Consider the following 12,472-nt stretch of genomic DNA (forward strand, 5'->3'; position numbering starts at 1 on the left):
CTATGTACTTTATACATGAATATTTATACTTGCTCCTGAGCAGGGGCAAATATCCAGGGCTTCAATATAAATAAAGTTTCTTCCAGATTTGCCCTAGTATTTTATAGACACACATAGGTGCCTATGAGGCTTTCAACAGGTGCCCACTTGGTCTTTACACCTAGTCAACCTGTTATAAAATTACCCTCCACTTGACTAAAAGTATATGTGAAGGTTTTACAAAATATGTTCTTGCAGGTGCAGGGAAAAGGGGAAAACAGAATACAGGAAGGTGTGCTCTAATTTTTTCCTGCTGATTGGGCCACTGGGCTTTCCTCCTCTTAGGCTTGCTTCTTATGAAAGCAGTAATCAATGCACTGACACAGCGGCTCTAATGAATGAGAAAAGTGGCTCAATGATTGTGACAGTGAGAGCCTTCAACTAAGCATGACCTGCTGCTAATGAGTGAGACTTAGCTTCTTTGGGCACTCTAGTAATAGAAGCAGAAGAAATAAGAGAACTTAAAGTCAGACTTGAAAATTCCCTACCCCCACCCTCCAATCCCTCTATATTTACTGTGGCACCTTGGGCCTGCAGCAGTAATAGCTGAGACTCTTCCATAGTAACTGTTCGCAGTTCTTTCCAGCATCAGATGAAGCTTGACAGGGTATAAGGCTATGAAAACAGCATGTGCTCTCCAATTATAAGGCTTCAATTATTTATTTATTTACGTATTTATTGTTTTTTTTATCCCACATGCTCCTTTACCCTTGCTGGAAGGGATGCCAAGGCCTCACCAGTCAAATAAATACAGTGCCACTGCTCCCCTCCACCTCACGCTACTTCCTTTCTGCTCTGTGCATACCAGGACTTCTTGCGCATACTCAGAGCACGGGTGAGAAGTCCCAGCACATGCTCAGAGCAGGAAGGAAGCAGAGTGAGGCACAGAGGAGCAGTGGCACTATATTTATTTGGCTGGCAGGTCCTCGGTATCCCCGCCAGCAAAGGTATGGTTAGCGTGCCTGCAGGGGGAGGACAGGAATGTATTGCCCCTTCCCCAGTACACTCATGGGCACTCCCAAAATTGAGGCTGGCTACGCTACTGTCAATTAGAAATGGAAGAAGGAAGGATCAAGTGAGATGCCCAATAAAAAATAAATACCGCTAACCTGTTAACTAAACATTTTTGTTTTTGACAATTCCATTGAACAAAATAATAGAAAAATCTAAGCTCTGGCATTAAAGCTCACAGAATTAATTTGTTAAGATATGCTCTGTATTTCTATCTAGGTATTTCACAGCTCTGCAAAACGGTGACCCACTACCAATCAAAGAGCAACCAGAAAGAATAAGTTTGTCAGACTGGGCAGTGCTCACGCCAGAACTCTTGAAGCTTCTCCATACAAAAGTAAGGATGCTTGACAGACTCAAAATAGGGAGCTTGAACCTCTCAAAGCTAATGCTATTTCATACCAACATGTTAGAGAGATACTTGTCTCTTCAACAAGGTCTTTATCTCACAGCAGACTGGTTACAGAGATATCAGTCCTTCAAAATCCCTACAGGTCCTTTGCAAACTGATTACTGTGCCTTCAATTAAACAAATATGATTATTCTGAAGATCTAATGGGGTAGTTACTAAGGTGTATTATGGCCATAAGGCATCAAACATATAAACGGCAAGTGACCGACTCACCTGCAAATGCGCAGTACAGACTTCCCTCTCTGCCCCGCCCTCGCGTCAAGACGTCATGATGTCAGAGGGCGGAACAGAGAGGGAAACGGAGTCGGACTGTCGGACCCCGCCGCTGCCGCCTGGAAAGGAACATTGCGCGAACCAACCTCCATCCTCCCCCCATCCCCACTGCCGCCCCCGCCCCCCTCCGTATCAGACCCCTGCACTGACCTGACAGCGCCTCTCACCTCCATGTGGAAGCACTGCAGGCAGGAGCAGAGCGATCTGCTGCTGCCTGTAGCGCTTTCACACGGAGGTGAGAGGCGCTGTCAGGTCAGCGCAGGGGGCCCGGCACGGAGGGGGGAGGGAGCGGCGGCGAGGAGAGTAGCTGGATATGGGGGGAGGGCAGGGGGAGAGGGCATGGTTGCTGGACATGGGGTGAGAGCAGGGCAGAGAGGAGGGTTGCTGGACATGGGGGGAGGGGGGAGGCCAAGGGAAAGAGGAGGGTTGCTGGATATGGGGGGGAGGCAGTGGCGTTCCTAGGGGGGCTGGCACCCGGGGCGGATCGCCGATGCACCCCGCCCCTGGGTGCAGCGCCCCCCCCCCCCTGATGCAGCGTGGACCCCCCCCCCCGGTGAAAGGACCCCCCCGCGAAGGAAACCCCCCCCCGGGTGCACGCCGCCGGGGGGGGGGGGGGTGCCGCGCGCGCCTGTCCTCCGTTGTTCCATGCTTCTTCTCTGCCCCGGAACAGGAAGTAACCTGTTCCAGGGCATAGAAGAAGCATGGAACAACAGAGGACAGGCGGGCGCAGCACCCCCCACGGCGGCGTGCACCCGGGGCGGACCGCACCCACCGCCCCCCCTAGGAACGCCACTGGTGGGGAGGATCGGTGGACGGGGTGAGGCCAGGGGAGAGAGGAGGGCTGCAATACTCACCCGTTTTTACGGGCTTAACGGCTAGTGTTAATATAAGTTACCACATTGAACAACACAGCTTTGGTAAATACTGCCAGCTGTATTACTCCTGGAAAATAAAACCCACCAGCCTTACATTTCCTGGTCAGGAGCATCAGTCGCTAAACTACAAACCAATGCTCCTAAGCCGCATATTAAAGGGAATGTGTAATAATCCATAATATCTCCCCCAAAAGATTCCACGGGCAAACCCATTCCCCCACACAAAGCTTCCTCGTCACAACCCCCTTGCCAAACAGACCTCTTTTCCATGAAGATCCCCCAATGTGGCCAATGTAACGCCAGTTTTTTAAAAAGGTTCCAGGGGAGATCCAGGAAATTATAGACCGGTGAGTCTGACGTCAGTGCCGGGGAAAATGGTAGAGGCTATTATCAAAAACAAAATTACAGAGCACATCCAAGGACATGGATTACTGAGACCAAGTCAGCACGGCTTTTGTGTGGGGAAATCTTGCCTGACCAATTTACTTCAGTTCTTTGAAGGAGTAAACAAACATGTGGACAAAGGGGAGCCGGTTGATATTGTGTATCTGGATTTTCAAAAGGCGTTTGACAAGGTACCTCATGAAAGGCTACAGAGGAAATTGGAGGGTCATGGGATAGGAGGAAATGTCCTATTGTGGATTAAAAACTGGTTGAAGGGTAGGAAACAGAGAGTGGGGTTAAATGGGCAGTATTCACAATGGAGAAGGGTAGTTAGTGAGGTTCCTCAGGGGTCTGTGCTAGGACCGCTGCTTTTTAATATATTTATAAATGATTTAGAGATGGGAGTAACTAGCGAGGTAATTAAATTTGCTGATGACACAAAGTTGTTCAAAGTCGTTAACTCGCGACAGGATTGTGAAAAATTACAGAAGGACCTTACAAGACTGGGCGGCTAAATGGCAGATGACGTTTAATGTCAGCAAGTGCAAAGTGATGCATGTGGGAAAAAAGAACCCGAATTATAGCTACGTCATGCAAGGTTCCATGTTAGGAGTTACGGACCAAGAAAGGGATCTGGGTGTCGTAGTCATCAATAATACACTGAAACCTTCTGCTCAGTGTGCTGTTGCGGCGGCTAGGAAAGCGAACAGAATGTTGGGTATTATTAGGAAAGGTATGGAAAACAGGTGTGAGGATGTTATAATGCTGTTGTATCGCTCCATGGTGCGACCGCACCTTGAGTATTGTGTTCTATTCTGGTCGTCGCATCTCAAGAAAGATATAGTAGAATTGGAAAAGGTGCAGCGAAGGGTGACTAAAATGATAGCGGGGATGGGATGACTTCCCCATGAAGAAAGACTAAGGAGGCTAGGGCTTTTCAGCTTGGAGAAGAGACGGCTGAGGGGAGACATGATAGAGGTGTATAAAATAATGAGTGGAGTGGAACAGGTGGATGTGAAGCTTCTGTTCACGCTTTCCAAAAATACTAGGACTAGGGGGCATGCGATGAAACTACAGTGTAGTAAATTTAAAACAAATCGGAGAAAATGTTTCTTCACCCAACGCATAATTAAACTCTGGAATTCGTTGCCGGAGAACGTGGTGAAGGCGGTTAGCTTGGCAGAGTTTAAAAAGGGGTTTGACGGTTTCCTAAAGCACAAGTCCATAAACCACTACTAAATGGACTTGGGAAAAATCCACAATTCCAGGAATAACATGTATAGAATGTTTGTACGTTTGGGAAGCTTGCCAGGTGCCCTTGGCCTGGATTGGCCGCTGTCGTGGATAGGATGCTGGGCTCGATGGACCTTGGTCTTTTCCCAGTGTGGCATTACTTATGTACACCCTCCATTGGTCCCCCTCCCCAGGACTACCTGTATAAATCACTAGGGTCTAGGAATGAGACAGTAGCAATCCCCAGTTACTCCTGGCTCCTGTCAGATTCAGATTCAGTCTCATTACTTAAGATGGTAAAGTGTTTGTCATCATTGGATAACTCTGTTGATTAATGCTATTTTAAGTTCAGGAATCTATCCAGAAAATATAGGCCATATTTTGTTGACACCCATTCCTAAATCTGCTGGGTTGGACCTTGCTCTACCATCACATTTTTGGCCTGTTGCTAGCACTCCTTTGCTTTTCAAGTTAGTGGAATCTGGTTGGTTTGCAACATTTGTAAAATATTGAAAATACATCATTGTTTGCATATCAGTCAGCTTGGATTTAGGAGTCAGCATAGTACTGAATCTCTCCTTTTAGTGTTGTTAACTATGATTCAAAAAGCTGAGTCAGGGGAAACAGCTGGCACTGATAAATTGGGTGCTTTTGACTCTGAAGATCATGCTTCTTACGAAGATCACTGGGGGCCCCTTTTACTAAGCCACGTAAGTGCCTACGCACGCCCAACGTGTACCAAATTGGAGTTACCGCATGGCCCTTGCAGTAATTTCAATTTTGGCGCGCATCTGCTGTGCACGTTTAAAAAATATTTTTTATTGTCTGGCGTGCATAGCAGACATGCGCCAAGTGGCATCTGATGCACATAGGTCATTACCGCCCAAATTCTTTACCGCTAGGTCTATGGTTGGTGATAAGGAGGGGCATAATCAAACGGCGCCGGCGAAATCGATCGCCGGCGATCTACTTTGGCGGCGCCGCAACAGCTGGCCGGAACCATATTATCGAAAAAGATGGCTGGCCAACTTTTGTTTCGATAATATGGTTGGGGCCGGCCAAATGCCACAGATCGCCGGATTTGAGATGGCCAACTTTGTTTTTCAGCGATAATGGAAACTGGAACCAGCCATCTCAAACCCGGCCAAATCCAAGGCATTTGGCCGTGGGAGGGGCCAGCATTCGTAGTGCACTGGTACTTCTGGATGTTTAGATCTTGCTGATCAGTTATGTTATGACTTACTTCTTCAGGAGTGCTGTATTTTGTGATATTGTTTTGAGAAATGTTCAAGAAAGACTTCATACAAATGAAAAAAGTCCCTGCTGTGCATTTTCCCTTGATGGCCGTCCCTGACGTGCACTTCCCTTAATAGCTATCTTTCTCTTGATGGCCGTTTTTCTCTCCGAAAGTGCACTTCTCTTAATGGCCGTCTTTCTCCCTGAACAGGGAAATCAAAAGTTTTTGCACACTGCTTTTTTTGTAGTAACAGTGGGATTTGAACCAGCCACCTCTGCATTACAAGACCAGTGATGTAACCACTTGGCCACAGCTCCACTTACTGGGGTCTCCCTCCCTTTTGATTATACCCCTCCAGGTCTCTCTCAGCCACTCACGGACAGCTTAATGCACTGTGATTGGCTGAGAGAGACCTGAAAAGGGGTATAATCAAAGGGGAGGGACAGCCAAGTAAGTGGAGCTGTGGCCAAGTGGTTACATCATGGCTCTTGTAATGCAGCGGTGGCTGGTTCAAATCCCACTGTTACTACTAAAAAAAAAAAGCTGTGAGTAAAAACTGTTTTGATTTCCCTGTTTGGGGAGAAAGCCGGCCATTAAGAGAAGTGCACGTCAGGGACGGCCATCAAGGGAAAATGCACAGCAGGGACTTTTTTCATTTGTATGAAGACTTTCTTGAACATTTCTCAAAACAGTATCACAAAATACAGCACTCCAGAACAAATAAGTCATAACATAACTGATCAGCAAGATCCTTTTTTTTTTTTTTTACGAGCTGGCCGACTGGCTTCCCCTCCTAGGAAGGAAATGTTTTAGTTTTTTTTTTGGGTGGGAGGGGGTTGGTGACCACTGGAGGAGTATGGGGAGGTCATCCCCGATTCCTTCCGGTGGTCATCTGGTCAGTTTGGGCATCCTTGGTCGTGAAAATAAATAGACCAAGCAAAACCGGCCAAATGCTCGTGATCGCCGGTTTTCTTTTTTCCATTATCAGCTGAAGCCGGCCATCTCGTAAGCACGCCCACATCCCGCCTTCACTACCCTGCCGACACGCCCCCTTGAAGTTTAGCCGCCTCCGCGATGGAATGCCGGCGAGTGTGTCCAAAAATCGGCTTTCGATTATACCGATTTGGCCGGTTTTGGGAGATGGCCGGCCATCTCCCGATTTGTGTCGGAAGATGGCCGGCTATCACTTTCAAAAATAAGCTGGATGGTCTCAGACCGAAAATGGACGTGCGGCAATTTTGATTTTGCCACACATCCAATTTTCGGCAAAAAAAGAGGGTTTTTTTTGCAGGTGCACTGAAAAATGGATCTGCTCACACCCAAAATCCACGCCTACACTACCGCAAGCCATTTTTCAGTGCGCCTTTGTGAAAGAGCCCCTTAGTTGGGTCTGGGAGGATCTGTAATTAGCTAGTTAAAAGGCATTTTAGAAAATCATAGTTATTGTATTGGGTGTTGGTTCTAAATCCTAAAAACCTCTATGTGATGTCCCTCATTAATCCTCTACTTCACCATCATTGTTTAATTTTTCATGTTGGATTTGGAAACTATTTCTTGGCCTAAAGACACATTTTTATTTTCTTACGCCGATGATATTTTTGCTTTGACACAGTTTATTCTGATTTTTCTTTGATGTTCTCAGTAATTAGTCAATGCATTACTACTATAAGGTCCTGGGCTCAAAGCCAATTATTAAAACTGAATACCGAAAAGACCAATATTTTATGGTTTAGTAACTTTTTGATTTGATATTTCTGCTTCAGTCCCTCTGTTAAATAGTTTATCACTGCTACTAACTCAGCACTCGGGAGTTATTTTGGATTCTTCTTTTTTTTTTTTTCAAGTTAATAATTTATATAAGGAAGTATTCTTTAGTTTGAAACAGTTAAGATCTATTTGTTCTAATTTTCATGAAGAACATTTTGCTTTAGTAATTCAGGTGATTATTTTGTCTAGCTTAGATTACTGTAATTCTGTTTATATAGCTCTCCCTCTGAAGTTGCAAAGTAAACTGGAAGTGCTGCAAAATACAGGAACTAGGATGATCTTCTGCTGTTCTAAATCTGACAGTGTTACACCATTTTTGCAGTCTTTACATTGGCTTCCGGTACCAGCAAGGGTGATGTTTAAGGTTTTATGTTTTATTCATAAATCTATTTATGGTTTTGTTCCTAATTTTTTGATTAATCAGTTAGATTTTACTTTTTTTTAATCAGCCAATGTTTGTCGCTCTAAAAATCATTGCTTACTGGCTTATCCTTCATTGGAAGGTTTATGTTACAGTAAACACAGAAAAGCTTATTTTTCAACCTACTCTCTGTCAATTTGAAATGATTTCCTTTGACAGTTAGGTTGGATAGCTCTTATCCTTCCTTTAGGAAAAGGTTGAAAACTCCTCTCTTTCCATAGGCGCCAACTCCGTGGTGGGTGCTGTGGGTGCTCGAGCACCCTGCACCCTCAATATTTTAGCCCGCCCTCTTCTCCCTCAACAGTCCTCCGTCCTCGCTTTCCTGATGCCCAGAATTTAAAACTCATCTTACCCCGGGTCCCGGCAGCAGTGAAAGGCGAGCAGGCTCGGCTTCAGCCTTCCCTTCTTTCTCAGCTCTGGTCCCGCCTTCATTTCCTGTTTCCGTGAGGGCGGGACCAGAGCTGAGAGAGAAGGGAAGGCTGAAGCCGAGCCTGCTCGCCTTTCACTGCTGCCGAGACCGAGGTAAGATGAGTTTTAAATTCTGGATGGCAGGAAGGCGAGGACGGAGGATTGTTGTGGGAGAAGAGGTCGGGCTGGGGTTGGGACTGGCACTCAGAGGAGGGGGGCCTGGAACTCAGAGGAGGGGGGGTGAAAAGAGGCAGGTGGTGTTTGGGGCGAGTTACTGAACATGGAGGGGAGAGGAGGGGAAGGGAGAGAGGAGAAATCGCTGGACATGGAGGGGAGGGGAAGAGGAGAAATTGCTGGACATGGAAGAGAGGGCAGGGGAGAGATGAGACTTGTTGGACATGGATGGAGGGAGGGGAGATAGGGCAGGGGAGAGAGGAGAATTGTTGGATATGAATGGAGGAGAGGGCAGGGGAGAGAGGAGAATTCGCTGGACATGGATGAGAGGGGAGGGTAGGGGAGAGAGGAGAATTGCTGGATATGAATGGAGGAGAGGGCAGGGGAGAGGAGAATTGCTGGATATGAATGGAGGGGAGGGAGGGGGAGGGGGGAATGCACCACCTGTAAAAAAAATGTCAGCACCCCCAATCATTTTGAAAAGTTGGCTCCTATGTCTCTTTCAGAAATTTCTATCCTAGGTTAGTAAGTGATTTTGATGCATATGTTGTAATGATGTACAGATTCGACTTTGACACTGTAAACTGCATAGAACCTTGTAGGATCTTGTGGGGTATATAAGACCTTGAATTAGATTAGATTAGTGTCAGGTTCAAAATTATGCTGGTGGTAGAGGTAGTCTCACGGTATTGTGCTGTGAGATTACCACTAGGGATTGCTGCTATCATTTTAAACCTAGTACCAACAGGGCAGGAGCACCTGAGACCCCAGGGATTTGTACAAATAAGCCTGGGGGAAGGGGAGCTAAGGGAGTTTGAGGGTTCTTTGTTGAAAAGGATGGGCTCTTCAGAAGGGGAGATTTATGATGGAAGGGGGCATCTTTGGGAGGATGGCTTCGGGAGAAGGGGGAATAGATCTTTTGCTATGTGTTGGTTCCTTTAAGATGGGACCCAGAAGCATTGGCCCACAGGTTAGTAATCTGATGTTCCCAGGCAATATGAATAACACAGCTTGTATGGTAGATTGCAAAATGCGTTATTCAGTTATCGTAGGAATCATTCATCTCTGACAGTGAGATCCTACAGGTTAGTGGCTCCTGCAGTAAACTAAGGGGTGATAAAAGCTAAAAGTTTACTGCATCGTAACAACTAGCCCCTCTAAGTGCCTCTAAAAATTCTGCCATCAAATTGATTCTATGAAATCCTGAATGAAAAAGCAGCGAAATTGTAAACAGGTTGTGCATAAGGGCTTCTACAAAATTACCTCTGGTATCACACTCATAAATGTTTATGTGGTGACAAGAAGGAGCACAGTTAGGGCAGAGTTATGATTTATATGCATATTTTTAAAAATAAATAATTTACGGCACTAAAGTGATAACAAAACTATGGGCATAAGATTATAAACCTAGAAACTGTATATAACTTATACAAGAATAAGGGTTAGAGTCACAAAAGGCACACTTGGGATATAAAATATACCGCAACACATATTCAATTGCCTACATGTACAGCAGCTCCTGAGCTGGTGTAATTGAATGCAGCCATATTTTAGCTGTGATGTCAGCAGGTTTTGTGAAGTTGTTTTATAAAGACACATAACCACAAGTCTGTGCATATTTTATAAAATACTAGAAACTGATATACACAGAATAAGTTACCCATGCTCAAATATCTGAAATTCAGAAATGAATTTAATACATATGATTTGAAAAGTTTTTCTTTGACCTCAGCGGTTCTATTCATGCAGATCAAGACTTTACTGCAGAGCCCATTGCACACAAACCATCATAGCTCAGCTTTTTAGCATTTTTTTAAATCTTTTTTTGAGCATTTAACTTTATATCTTCATATTTTTGTATTTTCACTTTATACAAAATATTAAAAAGTTGAATAAATATGGATGGGCTGGAGTCTAAATTTTAAGGGGCTTCGATGTTAGCTTCAGAACATTTAGTACAAGAACAGTGCTAGGCAGACTTCTACGGTCTGTGCCCTGAGAATGGCAAGGACAAATCAAACTCGGGTATACATACAAAGTATCACATACCATGTAAAAAGAGTTTATCTTGTTGGGTAGACTAGATGAACCGTTCAGGTCTTTATCTGCCGTCATTTACTATGTTACTATTGGGGCTCATTTTCAAAGCACTTAGACTTACAAAGTTCCATAGGTACTATGCAACTTTGTAAGCCTAAGTGCTTTGAAAATACACCTCTATATTCCTAAGTACTCCTTTAGATCTCAGTTCCAAACAAGAAGTTAGCCAGAGAGCCCACACGTACTGCAATTATAAAGTACACCTATATATATATATATATATATATATATATATATATATATGCACACACACACACACAAAAGGATCACCCGCCCAGAGGGCACACCCTTGAAACCCCTACGTGCTGACATCTATACATGTAAGCAGCACCTTTTCTAAGGGGGGGGGGACATTATTAATATGGGCTACTGTTAAGATGTGTTATTTTACTGTTAGCCCTCTATATTACTAAGGAGTCCTTTTACTAAGGTGCACCGAAAAATGGCCTGCGCTGTTGTAGGCGCGTGTATTGGACACACGCAGGTCCATTTCTCAGTGCGCCTGCAAAAAAGGCCTTTTTGGCCAAAAATGGACGGACGGCAAAATAAAAATTGGTGTGCGTCCATTTTGGGCCTGAGACCATACCGTCACCCATTGACTTAGTGTAATGTCTCACGCGTTAACTAGGCAGTAATTGTCAGCAGATGTACACTCACCGTGGTAGAAAATAACAAATATTTTCAGACACACATATCAGACGCGTGTAAAAAATGGAATTACTGCCTGGGGCACGCGGTAGCCAGTGTGTAGTTCCAAATTACTACTACTATAAATCATTTCTATAGCACTACTAGTCGTATGCAGTGCTTCACAATTTAATATGAAGACAGTCCCTGCTCAAAAGAGCTTACAATCTAAATCAGGACAGACAGACAAGACAAATAAGGGATAAGGGTAGGACAGACAGATAGGACATATGGGAAAGGGACTAATGAAGAGAGGAAGACAAGATAAAGGTTACGAGAAGATGACAAGTTAGGAATTAAAAGCAACATCAAACAGGTAGGCCTTTAGCCCGGATTTGAAGGCGGCCAGGGATGGAGCTTGACGTAATGGCTCAGGGAGTCTATTCCAGGCATAAGGTGCGGCAAGATAAAAGGAACGGAGTCTGGAGTTAGCGATGGAGGAGAAGGGTACAATTAGGAGAGATTTGCCTAGTGAACGGAGTTCCTGGGAAGGAGTGTAGGGAGAGATGAGAGTGAAGAGGTAGTGAGGGGCAGCAGAGTGAATGCACTTATAGGTTAATAAGAGGAGCTTGAACTGTATACGGAAACGGATAGGGAGCCAGTGAAGTGACTTCAGAAGAGGGCTGATATGGGCATAGCGACTTTGGCGAAATATTAATCGTGCAGCAGCATTTTAAATAGATTGAAGAGGAGAGAGATGGCTGAGTGGAAGACCGGTGAGAAGCAAGTTGCAGTAGTCCAAGCGAGAGGTGATGAGAGTGTGGATGAGGGTTCTGGTAGCGTGCTCAGAAAGGAGAGGGTGAATTTTGGCGCTATTATAGAGGAAGAAACGACAGGTTTTAGCAATCTGTTGAATATGTGCAGAGATGGAGAGGGAGGAGTCGAAGATGGCCCCAAGGTTACGAGCAGATGAGACAGGAAGAATGAGCGTGTTGTCGACAGAAATGGAGAGTGGGGGAAGGGGAGAGGTTGGCTTAGGCAGGAAGCTAAGGAGCTCAGTTTTGGACATATTGAGCTTAAGGTGGCGATGAGACATCCAGGCAGCAATGTCAGATAGGCAGGCAGATATCTTGGCCTGGATTTCTGCCGAGATTTCTGGTGTGAAGAGGTATATCTGGGAGTCATCAGCGTAAAGCTGATATTGAAAACATTGGGCTGAGATCAGAGCACCAAGGGAGGAAGTATAGATGGAGAAAAGGAGGGTTCCTAGGACAGATCCTTGAGGTACACCCACTGAGAGCAGAATAGAGGAAGAGGAGGATCCACCAGAATAAGCACTAAAAGTACGCTGAGAGAGATAAGAAGAAAACCAGGAAACAGCAGAGTTCTGAAATCCAAGTGAGGACAGCGTGCCAAGGAGTTGGCTGTGATCAAAAGTGTCAAAAGCAGCAGAAAGATCAAGAAGGATAAGGATAGAATAGAGCCCTTTGGATTTAGCCAGGAATAGATCA

The 12,472-nt window shown here is 45.1% G+C and overlaps 2 protein-coding genes across 2 annotated transcripts in view; one reads left to right on the forward strand and one right to left on the reverse strand.

Moving 5' to 3' along the window:
- The window catches only part of LRRC20 (leucine rich repeat containing 20), a 295,773-nt gene that overhangs the window by 114,704 nt on the left and 168,597 nt on the right, over window positions 1–12,472 (reverse strand). The window lies entirely within an intron of this gene.
- LOC115470385 (ropporin-1-like) overlaps window positions 1–12,472 on the forward strand; it is a 73,861-nt gene that overhangs the window by 24,474 nt on the left and 36,915 nt on the right. The window contains exon 3 of the mRNA XM_030203504.1: window positions 1,270–1,387. Coding sequence (XP_030059364.1) covers window positions 1,270–1,387 — 118 coding nt within the window. The remainder of the gene's footprint in view (window positions 1–1,269; window positions 1,388–12,472) is intronic.

Source organism: Microcaecilia unicolor, chromosome 5, assembly GCF_901765095.1.
Source record: "Microcaecilia unicolor chromosome 5, aMicUni1.1, whole genome shotgun sequence".
In the NCBI taxonomy this organism is placed as follows: domain Eukaryota; kingdom Metazoa; phylum Chordata; class Amphibia; order Gymnophiona; family Siphonopidae; genus Microcaecilia; species Microcaecilia unicolor.